Below are 22,563 nucleotides of genomic sequence, written 5' to 3'. Positions count from 1 at the left end.
GCCGCCGGAGCTGTCCAGCCGCCCGCGCCTGCCTGCCCGCAGCTCCAGCCATCCCCGCCATGCGAGAGCGATGAGAGCAGCTCCTCCAGACGCAGCCCGGCAATGGAGGATGATTTATTCCAGCTGAGACAGCTGCCGTGAGTAGCACCGATAGGGGAGCGGGGATGCGCAGGATTTCTTCTAAACGGGCTGCAGGGATATTGTGAATCCTGGTGATTTTTAAGGGAATTATTTCTAGGAAGTGTCTTAGGCCCTGGGAAGCAGGCCGTTTTCCGTGTATAGCTGCCTGGGTTCAGCATCCTGGGGGCATGCAGGGATCCATTTGTTATATAAATTCACCCAATTTTTATTTTTTGCATTAACTTGATGGTAGTAGAAATAAGGAGGGGTGGAATAAAACCGTGGAAGTGCCAAAAGGTTGTTTGAGAGGAAACATTACTATTGCATTTGCAAGGTGGATTGCATCTGTAAATAACATTGTGCTAGGGAAGGCATCTTCCTCAGCTTCTTCCTTCATGCCGCGAACTGATTGCAGATCAGAACCGTTTTGCAATGGTGTGTTTGCAGTGAGTATCATCAATATTTGCTAACTGTATGTTTTGGAGAAGCAAACATTACTGCACAAGGAAAATGCTGTTATTTGTGAGGAACTCCTTGCTGTTGGGATGCAGTTGCTGGATCTGTGCAAAAAGGTGATAAAAGCATTGCTGCCTTTTAACACCAGTATTTCCTTTCCTTTTCATGAATGCAAAATGTTTCCTTTAAAAACAAGTGCATTTCTCCTAATGCGCCATTATCAGGTGCTTTGAAACATATTCCTATTTATAAATCATTGTCTCTGCAAGGCAGGGAATAAATGCTTAAAGTTGATTTTAAATCTTAGTGAGCTCATGTCAATTACAGAGCAAACTGTCCCATAACATTTCTAATAAGTTGGGAAAATGGACATGAACTCCAGTTATTTTCAAATACTGAGTTCGGATGCATTCAGCTTGTCAGTAAAAAGAATAAGACGTGATTTCATTAGGCCATTTTTCCCAATCTTTTTTTTTAAAAACAAAACAAAACAAAACAGAAAAATGTCCTAAAGTACCTTTCAGTGTAGGTGTAATTAGACTTATTCAGTGCTGTGAGATCTTGGAAACAAATGCAGCTCTCTGAGATGTCTCAGCTGTGAAGAATTTTGCAAGTATGGAACAGTAAATATCACTGTGTGTTTTCGTCTTCATTTGTGTCAGTTTGTTTCATAGGTTCCTAAGTGATAAACATATTTTTTTATTTCCTGTGATGAGGAATGTGGCCAGATAGCTCTCTGCTCAGGTTGCCATTGAAGTATTTACGATTTTCAGATCAGTCGCTGCCTTTATATAGCATCTGGAACCATCATCTCCAAAATGGTCAGTTCTGAAAGTCTACTTCAACAAATATTACAAAATAAGAAACAGTAATACAGGGGGTTTGTGATCAGGTACTTGAAAAGTCAGGAAGGTTTTTATTGGCATGTTTATTTTGCCTGTGGCTTTCTAGGACACTGAACAGTTACCAGCATAGGTTGTATGAATGATTTTCAGTCATAATCCCATAGAGTAATGGCACTTTAGACCTCCTGAAATCTGGGGAAGAGGTGTCCATATACTTCAGTGAACTTTGCACCAGGCTTTGAGACTGCTGAAGTTATATTAATAGTCTTCCTTTAAAAAAACACAAATAGAAAAGTTTACTTCCTGTATAGTTAAACCAGGTGCTTGTAAAGCCATTGCAAGTAAGATATGAATGGTACGTTGATATTAATTGCCCTTTGTAATAAAAAAGTAATCTCATGGGCATACAAATTTCAGTGTTTGTTTGCTGAGCGTATGTATTTTGTAGGTCATATGAGGATTGTATCTTCAGTGACAATTTTAACGTGAGAGTAATAATTACTTGTGTTTATCCTATCAGGTCAGCAAAAGAAAATTCAAACCAAGATAGCTGTACTGAGGTTAAAAAACCAAGCAGATTAAGAGAATTTAAAATTGCGTTTCTCAATGAATATGAACCTGAATTCAGATGAGTTTAATTGTTTTGTTTGTCTTTTCTTATAACTGAGTGAAGGATCCTCTGCATACCCCAAATCAGAATGTGAGATAAATCCTAGTTTCACTGCAGTCAATGTTGTTTTCTTGCTCATTTTGAAGAGGCCTGGGGTTTTGCTCTGTGTTTTTGTGTTTAAGATCTTCAAATGTTATCTTAGAAAAAAAAATTTGTGACTCTGTTATTTGTCTGCCAAGACATAAAGACCAGAGAGAAGCTTTCAGTTTCCTGCTACAGATGAGAGCATTACTAAAGTAGTACAGATCTTGGAATGCCCTGTTTACCTGAAAAAATCATCCCAAAACATCTCAACAGCTTGCAAAGCAGGCTGTCCTAAAGATGAGTGATAACCTCACAAAATGGTCACTGTACTTCTCTCTCTCTCCAGGTTACTGCCAGAATATCATTAGTGAGTATGTGCAATTCCCCAGACGGGATGTGGTCAGGGAAATAATATATGTGCCAGGCCTGTGAGAAAAAAAAGTTTTGTATCCCTCTGCTTTATGTTTCTACCATACTGAAATCTTAAGCTGGACTGAATGGCTGGTCGTGGCGAGGACTCCTCTCTTTGTAAAAAACCCCATGGGTGACTGAGATGTTTATTCCTCCATCCTCTTTTCCACCATTGGACCAAAATCCATTTACAGGAGTTTTGTAGATTGCCCATCACTTTGCCCTTGTATTAAGTATTGGTTGTGTCATCTGCACTTGTAAGAGAAAATAAGAGTTGAGGTCTTGCCAAATACAAAAAGTCTTTCAGATCACCTTTAGAAATGTCATACATGCATGTCAGTTTGCTGCAGCTGCAGTTGGCAAGGATGCTGATAGTTTAGTTTTGCTGACCCTTAAACCAGAGGATTAAAATGAACTTCAAGAGACTCTTTGCTAATCTTTATTGTAGAATTAAAATGTTCAGGTACTGGAAGTCAGAAGAGGTAGTAGCAAGACTAATTTAATCTATTTCCAAAACACTATTTAACCGAAGTCCAAGAAATTGTCAGTTGCCAAGGTGAAAAAGTTACACTGATGTTGCAGGTAAAGTGAAGGAAGCTTGAGGAATCTGTTACATTAAATATGGTAGATTTGTTTCAAAATCTTTCTTTGGTCACAGGAAACTTAACGGACGGAAAATGGACCTCCTCTATACATGAAGCATTGCACAAAATCACTCTAACCAAAACGTCAAAGTTGTGTCAATTTAACAAAGTTTTGGTTTCATGTCTTCTCTCTGTGGCCTTGCTGCAGAGATCAGACGATGATCTCTCAGCGAGTGCCAGAAATTATATAGAATACAGACAGCTGTGAGCATGACACTCTTGTGACAATCATCATCTCATATGCCAGGGCTGTAACTGGCAGGCAGATACACTCTTCAGTCTTGACTTGAACTTAATGAAAAAAGACGTAATCTTTGATTCACTTTCTTACTCTGTCCCCCCTCATTACCTAAGAGATTAAAAAAATGCACAGATGAACCAAGTACTGGAAATCAAATAGTTTCTTAAAATACAGGTATTTAACTAATTACATAATATCCCGACTTCAGTTTAAGGTAAAAGATGAAAGCAATCACATTTATAGTCACAGAATCATCAACATAATGGAAAAAATCAGTCAATTCACTGAATTATCTTATGAATCCTACTTCACTAAGTAATGTTTAAAAATCTGACAAATTTCAGGAGTTCCGCTTCTCCTAAGACACAAATCACTCTTATGAAAACAATGTGGAAAATCTACAAAGACAAAGCACTTGTTTCAAATTCAAATTCAAATTCAAATTCAAATTCAATGACACAGCTATGTCTAATTTGCAATAAAAGTCTAGGCACAGAAAACATGGTTATCACTAAATATGTATGATTTCATCATATTTTTATAACCTGTATGTTTTTATAACTTTATATGTTAGCATGATAACATCCTCTTTGTACAAAAATGATGATTATATCACATAGCAATGTACCTCTGTAGTTTTTCCAAAGCCAGTAACAACCAACAGGATACCCTGTCTAAAAGCAGATACAAATAAAAGTCACAGCATTCTCTGTGAATGTGAAATGGAGACAGGATGGTGGGGAGCAACCTGGCTGCTCTTTGACCAAATAGGGCTTCAAGACTAACCAAACACAGCTTCGACCTGGAAAAGACCCACCAAAGTATTAATTCTTGTTTCTGTATTCTTAGGGTGGTCAAGTTTCGCCGCACTGGGGAAAGTTCGAAGTCAGATGAGGATGTCATTTCAGGAGAACATGAAATTCAGATTGAGGGTGTTCGGACAGAGCTAGAGCCTATTGAGCTAGAGGATGGAGCTGCAGTGCCAAAAGAATTTGCCAACCCAACTGATGGTGAGTAGGTTTCTTGTTTTTCTGTAAGGAAAAAGGTGTGGCCTCTTCATTTCAGTCATGTTGCAACTAGGCTGAATACATTTGGTTTAGAGAAGTTAAGGATCCCCAGATAAAAGAAGAAAACAATAACGCAGGCAAATTATGTTACACCTGAAAATCATGATTTAGCTACCTTATTCTCTGAGGGATGCAGTATGTGTTTGTTTTTATATTACCAGTAACAGACCCTTTTAAGTAGTTGTGTATCCAGTTGTCACCACCTATTTCATACAGGAGGTTTGACTTAGTTTCCTTTAGAACTGATCAGTGCTCCTAAAACGTCACCAAGTTACTGGAGCAGTTGCACGTGGCTCACCTTCAAGGCTGACCATGAAGCCTCTGCAGTGTTCCTGTCTCCTCCTTGCCTAGAGGACAAGAGGGACAGAACGAGTGTACATCCCAGCCTCTGCTTTCTGCCTAGCTGAGAAGTGCTGACTGCCCTGAAGGCAACACCAGTTTAGAAGATATGAGAAGCATTGTTTCTGTCTTAGCACAAGGCATACTAAAATTTTGTAGGATGACTATTTTCCCAGGGACTTACTTATTAACAAATTGATGCAATAGGAAGCCAGAATACCATGGAGTGAGCTCAATGAGTTTCTCAAAAGACTCAGTGCCTCAGTGCAAGTCTGCAGATGTATGTACAATTTCAGTTGGCACATCGCCCAAAAAAGTGCAAGTGATGCAACAACCCAATATGCTGAGCTTCAGTGCTATCACACCAAATGCCTGGGTTGAAGTCACAAACTGAGGTCTTACGACATCTCTGCTTCGTTTCATCAGTGAGATTTTGTCTGATTTCCTTTTGGTTTGTGTTTTTGTCTTTTGCTTTGTGGGGATGTCCAACTCTTAGCTAGATAAAGCTTTTTTGTGGCAAATGTACTTTTTAAACTGCTGGAAGTATTAAAACTTTGAGACTTAAATTGAGTTAAGCCACTTGAATATCAAAATGTATTTGTGTTGTATATTTCAAAGGAATTTGAGATATCTCAGCTTCTTCAGATGGAACAAAATAATCAAGTCATGACAATGTGTGGGAAAAAAGAACCATCAGCATTTTTAACAGAAGTATGTTTTAAGATGTATGTGTCTTGAACAAATTCTTGATTGAAATAATTACAGTTTGACTCTCCATGCAATAAAATATTCGTCTGCATTTTCCATCACTTGCATAGTATTCCTATGTGCTGTTGAACAGCTCATATACTTCTCACCAGAGGAAGCTGCAATTCAGTGGCTGGCAGAGTCACTCCCAGGAGTAATAGGCTGAACATGTGCTGGAGTCATTGGTGCTACGCTGATTTACTTCTATGTGAATAAAATATTCTAGCAATATTTAGAATTATTTTGGCTTTAGCCCAATTCCTGAAGAACATAGAGATTTTCCTGAGTAGGAACTGTATAAAAGCTAAGTAGCTCTCTGTTATATATTTTAGATCTCAGTAGATTACCCAGTTAATAAGTAATTGCATTCACAGAAAATGCTGTCTCAAGGGATGACTCTTACTCAGAAAGCAATACACTTCTGCACTAGAATTGTTTTCTTTCTAGATACTTTCATGGTGGAAGATGCGGTGGAAGCCATCGGATTTGGAAAGTTCCAGTGGAAGCTGTCTGTTATTACTGGATTAGCATGGGCAAGTAATTGTTATCAAGGTCAATTGCATGATCATCAGTTAGAGAATCTCAGTGATTTCAAATAATGTAGCCATTCTCTGTTGACAAAAAGTCTCCAAACAGATAATTGTACAATAAAGAAGGAATTTTACTTGAAATTCTGAATGACAGCTGGACTCAAACTAATTATGTGGGGGTAATGAATAACATTGATTTCTCTGTCTCTGAAGTTCTTATAAATCAGGCTTTGAAAAATGATGTTGATTCTCTACTTCAAATGCTTGTTTCAAATGGAACGGGTACTAGGCTATTCCTACAGAAGCATATCTCAGTTTTCATACAGTGTTTTTACCATATTCATCCCATTAGCTACAATCTCTGTTTTCTGTATTAGTCAGTAGTATTGTAATCTCAGTTTCAGGTGAACAGCAATCCAGTACTTCCAGTTTTAACCTGGATATCAAGAACAGAAAGGCAGTCTTGGTTTTCACTTTTCTGCTGTTTCTGAAGCACTGTATGTTACATCTACATCTGGGGTACATTTTAGGGTAATGATATCTGGAGCCTGTATTTACCAGCTATTGTCTACGTATAAGGTTACAATCTGCCGTGGTTTAGATGCTAAGTCAATAGCGGAATTTGGTCTGCAGATGATCTATCGGTATCTTTGGTACAAATCCAGAAGTAGTGTATAAGGGAGAAAGGGAGTAAGTTCCAAGGTAATAAACAGTTCTGACTGAATCTGTGTGTAAAGGAGTTGAAAGCTCATCCCTGTAATATGCAATATGGAAGTGACTGACCAGACAAGCCTCCTCGAAATCACCCACTGATAACTGTTGGTTTGGCTCTTTGAATCCTCTCTGCCAGTGTTACTAAACATTATGACAATCAGAAATTAGTTTAAAAGTGTACCTGTTGCTTTTTTTCTCAACACTGTGTACGTCCACTGTACCTTGCAAACATAACTGTTTTGTTTCACCTACAGAGTGGGAATGGCACCAGCAGAAACAAGGTTAATTTCAAGAAAGTATATTTTTGACTGCTATGTCAATCTAATTTTTAGGCAGTTATTTATTTTTGTTTCTTTTTTACCCTTCTAGATGGCAGATGCTATGGAAATGATGATTTTAAGTATCCTAGCTCCTCAGCTTCATTGTGAGTGGCGATTACCAAGCTGGCAGGTTGCATTGCTCACATCGGTAGGAAAAATAACTGACAGCTCCTGTATTCTGTAAGGTTTTTCCACTCACTGTTATTCAGACATTATGCTTTATATCCCAAAGTTAAATCTGTTCCTGGCCTTTGCAGATTGCCTTCGGCTCGGAAGAATATAGGAATCTTTTTTAAAAGCCAGAGCTTAAAGAAATGAAACTCAGTGAGAACTGAGGAAATTTTGCAAGTTTCAGGTTCAAAGTTTCATGTAATCTCCAGGAAAATACATAAATTGACTCCGACTCATCCTAAAATTCAAACCGTCTGATTAATTGAAAAAAAAGATGGGTAATTTTTTACTATCTTTCTTGAAAATCTTTCTCTCTCACCACATTTAAGCTCGCTTGTACATAGACAGACTGGGAGCTGTGAGAGAGAGCAAGCAATCACTTTTCGAGGTGGATCATCCTGCGATCTTTGCAAGCAGAGCTCTTACAATACCACCTCTTAAGTATGGTGCTATGATGTTGGAAACATGCAATGCCTTTAGGGATAAGAAAACTAGTTTTGGGACTCTGCTCTCAGCATATGCCACTGTTGTATTGCATGCACTTTAACTCCTACATTTCTTTTTCCTTTAGATTTTGATGCCATTTGTATTGTGTAAATTGGTCAAAATGCTCAGTAGAGTTAAGTCAGTTAAGATTATGTCCTTTCCCATACCTGAATGCAGCCAGCCCATGTGAAGGAGGGTCTCGTTCCTTCTTTCATTTTCTTCCATTTATCAAAAGCTCAAAAATATTCAGCACTGGTCTAATTCAGTAGTTCACAAATTAACAGGTAAGATAAGGGTGGGGTGATGACAAGTAGCCTGGCAGAGATTCCACTGGTCTAATTCAGTAGTTCACAAATTATCAGGTAAGATAAGGGTGAGGTGATGACAAGTAGCCTGGCAGAGATTTGGTTTATTTATGCTGTGTTTGGATTCCTGACCTCAACAAAAGCAAGGCAACTACTGAAAATGGGCCCACCACTGGAAGGAGCTGAGAGACCCTGGCTTGAACAGTCTGCTGACCCTCATCCCCATTCCTGGGCAATAGCAAATTCCCTTTCAAGTCAATGGAAGTGAAGTTAGGCTAATGCTGAGTGACTTCTGAAAAATCCCACTGTATGAATAATTATCTTTAATAGTCTCTACTGCAAAGGAACTATACCCAAAACACCTGGACATTTTGCTCTATTGTTAGAGTTGAAATTTTCTAGTTTCACTGTGAAGTTGTGTTCTGTTTGCTGTCATGTGGAAATTTTCACTTGTCTTGTTGTTAAGGGGAATATTTTTTTCTGGTGTTTCACAGGTGGTGTTTGTGGGAATGATGTCCAGCTCCACCCTCTGGGGAAATATTTCAGACCAGTATGGGAGAAAAACAGTAAGTCTTCAGCTCCTATTGGAATATATTCTAATATTTCTACGGTGTGGATGTTTCAGTGCATGATGTTCACAAGTGTCATAGTCCACATGTATGAAGCAGAATTAAGCAGAGCCAGAATTGACCTCTCAGGAAATAAAAGGAGTTTGAAGCTCTACTTTACATTTTGTTAATTTGTGTTACAGCAGAGACTTTCTTTTCCTCGTGCTTGTTTGTTAAATACAGGGCCTAAAGATCAGCGTGTTGTGGACGCTGTATTATGGGATCCTCAGTGGTTTTGCACCAGTGTATAGCTGGATCTTGGTGCTGAGGGGCCTGGTGGGCTTTGGGATTGGAGGAGTGCCTCAGTCGTAAGTAAATATTCACAAGTCCAAACTTTCTCTTTTCTATTTATTTTTTTAAAAATGCTTATGTCAAATTGAAGACATGCGTCTGTTCAGTTGTCCCAAACCCATTTTTTTCTAAGTATTTTGGAACTAATATATTAAACTCTGAGAAGGCTTTGAAGATACCTAATACATCACTGAGGTGAATCAGATATACAATGACTTCTATGTGAACAAGCTGGGTTCCTAAATGTAGTATGTTATATGGCTTAAGTCCTTTTAAGCTTCTCTCATTCCCTCAGGTAAACCATGGTGAAAATGAGAGGCCCAGAGAGCCCACCCAGAAGTGGGTAAAACACAACAGACAGCATTTTGTAGCTGTGCCTAAACGCTGCATTGCTAGATTGTGTTTGCAGAGTCCATAAGGAATGACATGGTCTTGTTGCAAGATAGGTCATGACCTAAACACTAGCATTTAGAGGTAGAGCTGAGCCCTGACTCCTGATTGTAAAACTGCAGATTATCGTTCAGTCAGAGCCTGAACTTTCACGTCTGAACCTGAGTTGGAATTCCAAAACCACACAGCCCAAACCTGGAGCACTGAAGATATCTTGATGGCTCAGACACATTTCTAAGAAGAAGGTAGCATCAGGGTATTCTCTATTACTGTGTCATTCCATTCACTGAAGAGGGGGATCTCTAAATTTTCCACCTGGAATAAATAACTCTGCTCTAGCCTTTTAATTATAAATGTAAAGGGAAGAGTATAGCCATTCTCTCTCTGTGTAGTCTTTTATCCTTATTAAAAATTGATATTTTGCCCCATGGAGGTGCTATTTCAGAGTAGTTAGAGTCTAACTTTGATTGATGGCTCATAGACTTCTTCACAAGGCAACTCAATATCCTGTCTTTTCTATTGCCATTCCCAGATAAAAGATTCAGAGCTGAGATGGAACATCACAGTATTATTAATTTTCTTTTACTGCTCTCCTGCCCTCCCTTAGAAGCTGCACAAAAGCGTAACGTGTATGTAAAATAGGAAAGTCCTTAGCCTGCTGTGTATTGACCAATGGTGAGGCAGTTTCTGCCGTGCAGTTGCAACTGAACACAACTGGAATGAGGCAGGAGAACAACAAAGACAAAGCGTCAGAGTTAATAATGCCTTATACTGCAAACACATATTAATGATGTTCCACAGAGCCCCAGTAGAACAGCTACAGCACAGCTAGTGCCATTTTACAGAGGGGCGGATAATGTACAAAGGCTACGTGACTTAATGTGAGACAAAGAAGAGCCGGTTACAGAACTCCGAGTGGATTCCATTGCTGCTGAGTCTATTTCTTGTTCTAACTAGAATAGTGATTCCTTTGACAGAGGAGTAAATATGTATGAAGCAGGGAAAGTAGCTCCTTTCTAATATCCTTAAGTAGGCTATGTAACTTTAGATATGAGTGGCTGAATTTCAATGGAATGACATGGGTATCTTAATAATTGTAGATTCTATAATGGGTATGAGAGAAAGACTTTTATGAAAGGTGCCATTAAAAAGAAAGCATCCAGCAATAATAAATTATCTGACTATAGCAGATATCCCTCTATCTATACGTATGTAGGAGCTGCACCTGAGAAGCTGTGGCCTCCTGTGGGAATTTTCTGAGAGATATTATCTAACACTGAGTGTGACTATTCATTCACAGTGCCAACATCCAGACTTGCAAAGATATGGAGAGTTCTCTAAGAAAACAGTTCTGTACAGGATTAATCAGCTCCTGTTTTCTGCTGCAGTATATAGGGGACTGCTCTACATTTCATTACGTGATTTTACTTCCTTCTCCTTTTAATCGCTGATTTAATATAATATTGTGTGCAACTTCGTGCTTCGATGAACTGAGTTCTGGGAAGCTACTCAGAGATCAATCCACCATTTGTCAAGTTAGTAGGAGTTTTGTCACAAACATCAAAGAAAGCCTAAGGAGTTTAGAGGCAGAAACAGGATGAGTCAATGGAATGCAAACAGAGTAGGAGGAAAGAACGACAAGTCTTACCAGACGGTTTGAAGAAGACACGAGAGTCTTGACTGGCTGCTGGCCCTTGCGTTCATCCTCAGGAAGTACTCAGAGAGAACTGTACCATTACTCTTTGGCACAGTCATGAAACAAAGACTCTGCAGAGTTAGATGATTTCTTTTTGAATTCCCACAATAAAAGAATGCAAATTGTTTTATACCAGTAACAGGATCAGACTTTGAAAGTATTCACCTCTTAGAGAATTGAAACCTGGCAGAGTAGGCTGATGTGAAATTCTCTGAGCCAGTTGTAAAGCCCCGAAGAAATACTTTACCCAACAAGAGTTTGTGTTGAATGCTGATGGACCACACTGAAAATAACAGGCATAATGCCTGTCCCAGACCAGAGCAGGGTTGTGAAAATATGTGCATCAAGAACTGCTACATTTAGCTAACAACTATAGGGTTACAAAGTCACATGAACAGAGCAAATTCTGTCCTCCACTGCAATGATGAACTAAAGGGGTTTTGTTCTGATTTAGAAAGGGGAGTCTGAACCAGTGTCCACAGTCTTGCGGCTCTGAGGGCTAGGAAGGGTTTTGCGTTACTACTATGGGTTTGGCAATTTTAATAAAAGGCAAATGAAATGTTTGAACCTCTCTTATTGTGCTAACGTGGCATTTTTCTCAATCTGCTAACATGACATTTTTCTCAATGTTCACTCTTTACAGGGTAACCTTATATGCTGAATTTCTTCCAATGAAAGCCAGAGCAAAATGCATTTTATTAATAGAGGTGAGCAGTGTAGCTATGCGTACTGGTCCCTAGAGGGACAAATTCTGCTATTGGTTGCGTCCATTCAATCCTACTGACTAGAAATCTCAAACATAGCTGCAGTCAAATCTTGATTGTCCAAATCAGTGTGGAGCTCAGATCCAAAAGCAGCATAAAGCATTCATGTAACGCTCCACATTTTTGTTGAATCTGCCTTTTTGCAAATTAACTTGCATCCAGTGCTGCATAATTTACTGTTGTTAGCACAAGGGGGGACATTTGGGTGTCACCTAATTTCATGGTGAAATTAATCTACAACTCAGTAATGGATAGTGGAGAACTGACTGTTCAGTAAATGCAGGACTAAATTCAGCTCCCCATATTCAATCCAAATGTATCAAAGTCACAGAGAGCAGAATTTTGCCCTATAAATACTTCAAGGCAAAATTCACAGCCCTTTAATGGATGGTTAAAGGGTCAGAGAACAGTACTATTACTTGTCTGCATCAGTCAGTTTGGAAGGAGCATCCTTGTGGAAAACCTCACCAAACTGAAACAGCTTCGCAATGCAAAACCAGTCCACTAAGATATCTGCTGGCTAGTCCTACATTCAGTTGATTAATCTTTCGTAAATAGAGTTCAGTAGATGAATTACTCCTTTCTGTGTCACTTTTTTTCTGGCAGTTTGGCTGCCTCTGAGCAACCCTGTGTTAGAAATATATTCTGAGCGTTAAATAATGAGCTAAGTGGATTCATAATCTGAAGGAGAATAATCCTGCATGGGTAGGATATCCAAGAGGATGCCAGCTCCATTATTTGCTAAGAAGGTATCAATTCCTTGTTTGGTTTTGGTAAGGAAAGCAAATACCATAAATCTCATGGTGGTAGCTGGGAATAATACTCATAGACGGATACATAATAGTCATTTTGCTTAAGAAACACCATGTGATTATTTTATTCCTTACAAGAAGCTACCTACAGTTAAACATGAGTGTCTAGAGAAAGTCGATGCTAGGTTTTCAGAAATGAATATTTTAGCTTCTGCAACATTTAAACAAATCCCCTCAAAATGTCTGGACTCTATTTCCATACAGTGGTGCATATTTGAAATGTCTCTGGCATTTCTTTCTCCAGCTGTCCCTAGAGAGCACGTCCTGGAATGTTACAAAGAAGGAGGCCTTAAGAGTGTTCTTATTCTCATTTGTGACTGTTTCTTTTCCCTTTGGCAGGTCTTTTGGGCCATTGGGACTGTGTTTGAAGTCCTTCTAGCAGTGTTGGTGATGCCCACTCTTGGCTGGCGGTGGCTTCTCATTCTTTCTGCCCTCCCACTTTTGCTCTTCGCTGTCCTATGTTTTGTAGGTATTCTTTCGAAGGCGAATGTATGTTCCATCAATCTACCACTTCTCTACCTGATTCTGTAACCTGGTTGAAGGAAATCGTGACAGTTTTGAGCTCTCTGTTGGTGTCTTCTTTGAAACATCTGAAATAGTGACAAAAATGCTGTTGTTTCAACAGGGTGCTAGTAAAAACATTCCAGTGAGCTGTGTTTATGTGACTGTAATTGCTGGAGGACAATGGTGGGCTGGAATTTTGTGAAACCAAATCAGGCCTGGAAACCTCTCCAATTTAATGACTTTGTTTCAACTAAGCTCAGTGGAATCAACATCTTATCAAAAGCTGTTGCGATTTCTCTGATTGCTCTTTAGATTTTTAAATTATTTTGTCAGAATCATAACTTTTATAATTAGTGTCCACTCAAAAAATCCACCCGAATCAGGGGTAAAATCTGCATAGTGCAGGTCAGATTCTAAAATAAGACATATATCAGTTAAACCTGAGCTTCAGTGCACTATTAGGTAATATATTGCCAATCACTCAGTCTTCTCAAAGATATATGTCCTTGTCAGGTTCTTTAGCAGCTCTTGTTTTTTCTTAGTCACTGACGTTGTTTTTCAGAAATACCTCCAGTTATACAGGTGCTAACATGCTGGGTTTTAAAAGGAGCTTAAAAATGCAAATTTTGGAATGCCTAGAGCATCTTGTTATCTGCCCTGGATGCTTTGTCTTTCCTACTGAGAAGGTATAATGTAAAGTACCTGCAAAATGCCTAACCAAGGTAACAGAAGGGAAAGATTTTAGACTGGAGTTTTTGCAGTTTCTTAAAGCCTAATGAGTTTGACGTTTGGCAGAAAAATGGTTCTCTGAATTGTTAAAGATTAATTCTGTAATCCTTTCTTATGTGAGTAGTCTGCTGGAGTCACTGAGATTTCCCACTGTAAGCCCACAAAGAAAATCCCCAGTTTGTTTATTGCTGTGTTTTTGACATCATTGTGCATGTGCTCTGTTTTGCTCTCTTAGTGGCTGCCAGAAAGTGCCAGGTATGATGTATTATCTGGAAATCAAGAAAAAGCAATTGCCACTTTAAAGCGTATAGCAACGGAAAATGGAGCTCCAATGCCTTTGGGAAAATTAATTATTTCCAGACAGGTATGTACAGGTAACAGGCACATTAATAACGTGAGATGCAATGGAACTGTGCTACATTCATATGTATTTTTATAAGCAAATAATCAATGTTAAGTTTAATTTTAATGTCTCAGCCAGTAATAAAAAAATGAGATATGATCATATATGCCTCTTTCACAGTGAGGAAGAGTTAGTTTCTCATTTTTATTTACATGAAAATCCTGAAAGTAAAAAGGACCTTTAAAGTGGGCGTTAATGTTGTTTAACCTCACTCTAAGACCCTGTTATTAAAGAAAATCAAACCTTGAGGCTACCGAAGAACTCGGATCAGAATTCCCAGATCTGAACTCATGAGACAAGATGGAATTTGACTCTTTAGCTGTACCTCATTTTTAATCTAATCCTGATTTTCTGGAGTGGGAAAGCTGCAAGCTCCTAACGCATGGAGTAATTCAGGCTGTTACTTCTGAGCTGCATATTACTGTATGAATTGCATTGGATTTTTTTTCATTTCAGCTTTATATGGCCAACTTTTCAGCACCCCTGTCAACATTTAAAGCAGCTCTACATTTACAGAACAAAGAGTGAACTTTTATAAGAAAAGAAACTTACAAAGCTAGCCAGCAAGGAAGGACAGCAGAGGGAGACCTGTAGATTTGAACAAGAGCAAAATTGTAAAGCTAGGTAGGAGCCTGTTGGTAATGACAGTGTCTTACTAATCAGAGACGTAGATTTGATTTTCTAAGGTCTGGATCAGTGAGGATTTGAGGTCTTGTGCGTTTCACAAATACTTGGTTCAGTCACGGTAATTTTGATGCGCTGTGCAGGAACGCTTTCCAAGTTTTGGATGGTTTTGTTTTCAGGGTGGGGTGGGAAAGTACTTTTCCTTAGCCACAAGTTTATGGGCTGAGCCCTCCACTCCCTCTCTCTAAGAACCAAGCAGTTTAAAAGGGGTCTGCTTGCAGGAGGGCTGCTTGTAGTTCCTCAGTACCTTACCCTAGATCAGAAGCCCTGAGGGGCTGCTCTAATTTACGGGAGCTGGCCACATGAATCATATGCCACCTGTGGACTGGCAAAGTTCTGCTTCACCTCTTTCCAGCCCCACCTTGTTCTGACAGATTGTCACCTTCCTTGTGGAGGAGTAGTGTGCCCTGTGCATGAACTGTTTTTCATATCATTATGCTCCTAGAGAATTCCCCTTGGCAGAGGAATTCTTTGCTTGGATCCCAGCTCCGGTGTGGCTCCTACAACTTGAAGAGCCCTCAGCTGAAACCAAACACTCACCCTGAGATATAGTACATAGTACTCTGCGTCCTCCAGTCCAGGACCAGTGAGTGCCCTGATCATCTGACTTCTGCTTATTTTCAACAGGAAGACCGAGGAAAAATGAGGGACCTTTTTACGCCCCATTTTAGATGGACCACATTGTTACTCTGGTTTATATGGTAAGAGGAAATATAAATGGCTCAGTGCCAGCACAATTCTAAATGGTTTTTAATGGAGGTATTTTACACTATCACTAAAATACAGCAACTTCCTCCTCCTCAAAAAAACCCCACCTGTATTGATTTGTAATTTATTAAACCACCCAATCACTAGCATTCTCAATCTAATTGCCCTTTCATTTTCTAAATGTTGATAGGAAATAGCTTTGAGGTAGCACTTAGTGGAAGTCCTCACACAGTAGGTTCCATTTTGATTCATGTTGTTTACTATAGGTTTGACCAGCTGAGACTTCCTCTTTCATTTTCTTCCTTGCAGGTTTTCCAACGCTTTTTCATATTATGGGTTAGTTTTATTAACTACAGAGTTCTTCCAAGCAGGGGACGTCTGCAGCAGTGAGTACTAGTCCATCTTTTCTTTTTAAATATACCCTGTTAAGTGGTGGAATATCTTTTATTAGATCACCTTCTGCTGTTAGTTTGCAGTAGAACTGTGACTGCCAGCCTGAATTTTAAGGCATCTACTTAAAGGGTTGCTTATTTTAAACATTTTTGATAGGCTGTTAGGCTGTTCCTCATCTCGTGCACAATGCAGGGAGGTCCTGCAGTGTCTCTGAGCCCAAAATGTAAAACAGCAAGACAACCTTCAAGGGAGACCTGTTAGAAAAAGTATCTATTCTTCTTGAGAAGAAAGTGATTGAATAAATGTAAGCTTCCAGATTTGACAGGCCTAATTAGTTCTGAGATAGAGATTGCTGCTGCCGTGGAGCTCCCAGGTTCTCAAGTTGTGAAGACTTGCTGAGAAAAAAGATAATGATGGGAAACCATCACCCTTTTTGTTGCAGATTTTTGTGTGTTAAAAAAAAAAAAAAGTGCTTTGACTGCATTAAGAAGAGGCTTGAGAAGTTTGATTCCCCGGGGGAAGCATGATTGTATTCAGAACACTTGTCATTGGTGAAAACTGTCTGATAGTTGGAAAATTATAGAAAGAGGATGGGTAGTATTGGGACAAGACACAGATCCCAAGCTTGTACAACAGCTATTTGAGAGGTCTAACTCTGGTCAGCCTCCACAAGAGAGCATGCATCCTTTAAAAATACTTGTTTTCACAAAGACACGGTATTATTCAGTCTTCTCAAAGTATAGATTGTTAGTATCCCAATTTATGTAGGGAGAAACTGAATCATTGATGTTAATTCTGTTCACTGTCATGAGCCCTGCACTGAAAAATAGCTAAGCCTGTACAGCTGATAAGGAAGTGTAAGTTTTCGTTCTGATAGTGACGGTTGCAGAGGTAAGACATCCTGCCACAAATAAGATTATAAACTGTTCAATTTCAGCTGTACCTTCCAGGTAGAACATACCTGCTGTGCAGCAGGGTCTTTTCAGTACATCCCTTCTATCAGTTTCAGCAGTAAGAATGATAAAGACATAGCAGGACTAAAGGAAGGCAAGCAAAGAAATTACTTAAAATATATGAAATGATTGGTTTTCTTCTTTTTCCTCCCACAGTATCCAGTAGAAGGAAAGAAGTTAAAGCAAAGTGCAGCCTGACCTGTGAATATCTGACAGAGGAAGACTACACTGATCTGCTCTGGACAACCCTGTCAGAATTCCCTGGTAAGTGGCAATACGAAGCACCAGTTCTTCATTGCCAGTGGCTCAGTGTGATTGGAATGGGCTCTGGTACAAGCAATGAAATAGGCTCTTCTGTCTGGCCTAACGCCAATGTATTTCCCACAGCACTGGAGCTCCTTGCTTGGACTACTTGATATATGTAGTGCACACAGTAGCTGTAGCTCTCTTCACTGCCCATGTGGTCACTACAGATAAAATCACTTGTAATTGCTTTGTGAAGCTATGGTCTGACTATGGATTCTGTCCAAGCAACATATTAGGCGTTCAGAGGAAGAGTAACTATTAAATCAAAGGGGCAGAATCACTTGAACTTTTATCCATAAATGACTTTCCAGAACTATTTTAAAAGGATCGTGGGTATAGTGAATCAATGGAGAACTTCCTTCCTAAAGCTCTGTCCAGCCTCAGTCATGATTTTCAGTCAATTTCAGTGAATTTCAGTGAACAGTTTGACACAGGACAAGCGAGATAGTAAGTATGTAATAGCCATTGTTTTTTCAGATGTAGAAGATGATCTTTCAGTATTAATCTGTTTGAAATAATACTGTGAGGCGATGGTCAAGTTATTTTCATTGTCCTAGATTATAGTTTCAGGGACAAATGCTCAAAGAGAAGCCATTTAATAGGTGAAAAGTTTTAAGTCTATGACTGGTAAATATGTGTAGTCCTAATGGGAGGACTGTCCTGCATAACAGTCATTCTGGGGAGGATGTCGGTGTACAGTGGACAGAAAAGAGAATATGTAATCTTGGATTGATGCTATAGCTGAAAGGACTGATTTGATCCGGAGACATACTAAGGTAGGAATAAGAAATACTAACAGGGATATCTCTGAATATGACACTGGCAACTCTGATGCTTGAATAATCCCCACACTTGCTGTACGTCCACTTTTTAAAAGGATCTCGAAAAGTTGCGTGAGAGAGAATACTTAACATTGTGAGACTTACAGAGCTTGATCTATTTCCTTTATCAAAGAGCAGGTGAGAAATAATTTGATGGCAGCCTATAAATAACACAATGGAAAGAAAATGCTGAGTTCTAAAGAGCCCTTAAGTCTAGCGGTAGGAAGATTAGCAGGGAACAATGGTCAGAAGTTGAACAAAAGATATTCCAATGAGACATAAGGCAGGCATTTTTAGCATTCACGTTGGTAACCACTGCAATAATCAGTGGTTAACAGAGTTGATTGCTCACTCCTACTTCAGCGTGTAGCCCCTGGGTGTGTGGGCATGTGGATGTGTGGACCAGTGGGGCTGTGAACATGGAGCAAGACTCACTGGCTGGGACACAGAGCTTCTGTTTTCATGTGGCACCAATGGCTGGGACAATCCATTCTACACCCCTGCCTGATGCTTCTGCGAGCAAAGTATTTTAAAGAAAGAGATAACTAAATTTCAAATCTAAATAACCCAGCCTATGTTAAAAGCCAGCTGCTGATTCCTCCACCTTTGCTCAATTCCCAACAGTCAACTTGTCTCCTTCTACAGGTGTGTTAGTAACACTATGGATTATTGATCGGATAGGTCGCAAGAAAACCATGGCCCTGTCCTTTTTTGTCTTCTCGATTTGCAGTCTTCTGCTGTTTCTCTGCGTTGGAAGGTAAGTAAAACCTGGTGAACAACTGCTATATCTGATTTATCCATGTTCTCTCTTGATTACGGCAGGAGAACTGGAAGTGGTGGTTTGAAAAGCCGTGAGATGGTTGTGCTCAACTGGAGAAAGAATTAAGGATGGTGTTAGGTTTTCTCACCAGAGTTTGGAAGGAAACAAAAAGAAGCAGGAGAGGAGAGATCCTTCACTATAATCTTGCAGACAGAACAATCCAAATGGGAAAATAAGAGGTTATGTCTGAGTAGGAGGTGACCATCAGACAATTTTTAAATCAGATCTTATGTCCTGAGCCTCGGTAGCTGGTTCATATACTGCTCTCTGCTATTCATTACCTATGTTTCTCCAGGCTGACTGTACCAGGGCAGTGCTTCACAACCAAGCCCAGTCTCTGCCTCCCATTCAGCTGCTTCACTTGTCATGGGCTCTTGGTGGTCTAAGTGCTATGGCACAATTACGTGAGAAGCAATAGACACAGACTGGCACAACGTCGAAGTTGTATACAGTATGGCTGGTGGAGCTGGCATTGCAGATATATGGGGCCCGACTTTCAAAAGAACTTGCGTTCACATTTTTGTATTGTTCAGTATCTGTCCTTCATGCAGATTTTCCAAAGAACAAGTCAGTTGGCAGCTCTGCCCTTGAATCTCAACAGTACCAAATTTCCAGCTGAGCTCTGAGAGTCTGCCTCTGACTGCATCTAGCCTTCATGCCACATGCATGCGACAATGTCTGTACCTTGGGGCTGACGAACAAGGCAATGACCTAACAGCCAGAGGAGAGCTCTCTGAATTTAAACCTTTTCAGGCACTGTACAAAACCTTATAGTACAGAAACCTTGTAATAAGAAACCTTATAAAGTTGCAAATATCCAGGTGGTACGTAGGTTCATGTCTTTTAAACAGGAAAGTTGCACTCTCATTTCCTTCTCATGTGTGCCATTTTTTTGTTAGCACCATTCATAACGTGGAATATGTTTTTCTTATTTAGATAAGCTTAGGCATTCGCTGCTTATTTCAATAGGCCACAGCTGTCAGTTGGAATGAATACACTTAGAAAACTGATGTGATTGTAGGAATGCAGATTGTTTGGCATCATTGTTATATTAAAGGTCCAGAAAAAATACAAAGGATTCATTAAAAAACAAAAGGAATCGTTCTTACAAATTTAGCATTTTTATTGCACTTGCCTCCAAGTTAAACAAACAGACTGTACAGAACAATCCCAAACACTGCTCTCCTTTTTATTCTCACAGAAATGTTCTTACTGTGCTGCTCTTCATTGCAAGAGCTTTTATTTCAGGAGGATTTCAGGCTGCTTATGTTTACACTCCTGAGGTAAGGAGGTTGTTTTTGTAATGAGAATATTTAAGGGGAGTGAGAACATGGTGGGAAAGTCATTTTTATGACCTCTTCACAATGGACCTTACCCCAGATATGAGTTTATGATCTCATTGTTATTGTCTAACAGAACTTGCTGTAGTACCGCTTATTAATTTCCATTGATTTAGGAGACTGGAGGGAAGAGAACTTCCCACTAGTGTTAATGGGCTGATGCTTTGTTCACAGGTTTATCCGACAGCCACGCGTGCTTTGGGCCTGGGAACATGCAGTGGAATGGCCAGAGTGGGAGCCCTCATAACCCCATTCATTGCACAGGTAAAATCTCTTTTCCTTCGGAGACAGAAGGCACAGGAAGGTGATGGAGAACCTGCTTTTCTGCTGTAAGGGCCAAACCAAGGGCGATTTATGCAAGATGTGTTGAAGGAGGCTGGTTTTGCCTGTTCCTTGAGGAGAGTTCAGGGCTCATCTCTGAATTTACCTCTTGCTCCAGAGTTCCATATGTTGGGGGATAAATAACCAAGAAGCAGGCTGCTGGATGGATGTAAAGACACCTTGGAAGCCACCACATGGAGATGGGATTTGTGAGAGGCAGGGAGTTTCTGTGTGTGGTGCAATGCCACCTTTCTCTTGAGATCCCAGGCTGAAGTTCTGGGGGCTACAAACCTTCAGGGTATGTGGAAAGAGCTAGGCGGAGAGATTGGGGGAGTCAGGCTCCACAGGGACAGGTCTCAGAACACTGTGTCAGAAGCAGTGGCTCTGCAGATGGGTAGGTAGAAAACTTGTGATTTGCTTAAGTCCTGTCTAATACATAAGGGCAGCAGCACCTTGTGGCACTTGTAATCCAGACTGTTTTGTCAGTGTTTAATAGGTGTGTGTAATCATTGAGGAAAGAAAGTATGCAGGAGAGCATGTTAAACATTTTTTCCAATACTGTAATCAAAATTCCTACTACTACATTACTATTTGTATTTCTTTCTGTAGTAAGGCTTAGGGGTACTATTTTGTATTTTCTGCCTTTTTTCTGCAGGTGATGCTGGAATCTTCAGTCTATTTAACACTGGTGGTTTACAGTGGATGTTGCCTGCTGGCCGCTGTGGCTTCCTGCTTCTTGCCCATTGAAACAAAAGGTCGTGGCTTACAGGAGTCCAGCCACAGAGAATGGGGACAGGAGATGGTTGGGAGAGGATCTCATTCCCCAGGGGTTACCAGGTCAAACTCTGGATCACAGGAATGATGGGACATGAAAACCTGCTGAAAAAATGAATGATACGAGCAAGATCTTTTTCACAAAAAATCCAACCCTGAAGCATAGAAAGCTGACCATACTGTCACTGCCAATGTCATGTGTCAAACTGCAGGAACTTTTGGGTTGAGCCTAAGCAAATTGTGTCTCTGCTGCTCTTTGCTCACATAAAAACTTTACTTCTGTATTGAGAGGCATTTGATCCAGATATCATTTGAAGTTTAGCAGGAAGGGTTTTTCTTAAGTCTGTTGTGCTTGCATGGTCAGCTATTCAGCTTAAAATGTCCCGTGTCAAGAAAATAGCTAACTGAATGCAACTCAGTATAAGCTGTAATTAAAATAATGTACTCTTGATGCCTAAAGACAAAAGATTAATATTTATTGTGTACCTGGCATAGCACACGGTGGATTCCATACACTACAGAATAGGTTTTATGAATTAGATGCCTGCCTTGCACTTTTGAGCCATCAACAACAACAACAACAAAATGTGATAACAGCAAATCAACCAATGCTTTCTAGTTCCCTTGCTTATGGGTTCTGTTCCTTGAGAATTACAGGCACTGCTTGCTTGGAAACAATTTTCTGAATGTTTCTCCCATCCAAGGCAGGTAGTTTGCATCAGTGAGGAGTGGTATTTGTTGCAGAGATGGAACCTTATATAAGAAATATAAATCCTCATGGTTTGGAGCAGAATTTGACTTTTCTAACATTGCCAGAATCATTGAGCACTCTGTTTGTTGCTTGGTGAAGACTGCTTCAGCTGTACTGGTGTCTCTTTGTGTGTGGAGATGCACACTGTGGTTTTCTGCATGGGTCCAGGTATGTTTCTGCTCAATTTGCCTAAGTAAGTTCTCGCGCTGGTGTAGCCAAAACCTTTGATAAAAATGCCTCAGTCTGAACAGCTGCGTGTAGCAGTTTGGATGGAGCTGCTTTCAAGTGTCTCCCAACAGAAGCTGGCCTCCTGACAGCTGGGCAGAACTTTTCAATAGCTGCTGATCGTACATTGACTGTAACGTCAAGCTGGTGACAAAGGAATGTAGCTAGCATCATCTCGTA

General features: G+C 39.9%; 1 protein-coding gene across 1 annotated transcript; it reads left to right on the top strand.

Annotated features, from left to right (window-relative positions):
• Positions 1–102: 102 nt before the first annotated feature.
• SVOP (SV2 related protein homolog (rat)) lies at positions 103–22,055 on the top strand. The gene is made up of 16 exons (XM_009579191.1): positions 103–137; positions 4,261–4,421; positions 6,012–6,097; positions 7,178–7,276; positions 8,585–8,656; positions 8,882–9,006; positions 11,719–11,782; positions 12,991–13,116; positions 14,120–14,248; positions 15,599–15,672; positions 15,989–16,065; positions 17,182–17,289; positions 18,798–18,909; positions 20,174–20,255; positions 20,487–20,576; positions 21,289–22,055. Exons 1-16 carry the CDS (start codon positions 103–105, stop codon positions 21,493–21,495), a joined length of 1,647 nt encoding a protein of 548 aa, XP_009577486.1. The 3' UTR covers positions 21,496–22,055.
• Positions 22,056–22,563: the final 508 nt, after the last annotated feature.

The sequence above is a fragment of the Fulmarus glacialis genome, unplaced genomic scaffold, assembly GCF_000690835.1.
Source record: "Fulmarus glacialis isolate BGI_N327 unplaced genomic scaffold, ASM69083v1 scaffold8146, whole genome shotgun sequence".
Classification (NCBI taxonomy): domain Eukaryota; kingdom Metazoa; phylum Chordata; class Aves; order Procellariiformes; family Procellariidae; genus Fulmarus; species Fulmarus glacialis.
The sequence above is the reverse complement of the archived record's forward strand: the minus strand, read 5'-3'. Positions and strand labels throughout refer to the sequence as shown.

What these genes read in the sequence shown, in the direction of transcription:
- SVOP (XM_009579191.1), top strand. Translation starts at nt 103, where the DNA reads ATGGAGGATGATTTATTCCAGCTGAGACAGCTGCC. An exon ending in ATTGGAGGAGTGCCTCAGTC is followed by an intron (nt 9,007 to 11,718) that starts GTAAGTAAATAT and finishes CACTCTTTACAG; the next exon opens with GGTAACCTTATATGCTGAAT. An exon ending in CTTATGTTTACACTCCTGAG is followed by an intron (nt 20,256 to 20,486) that starts GTAAGGAGGTTG and finishes CTTTGTTCACAG; the next exon opens with GTTTATCCGACAGCCACGCG.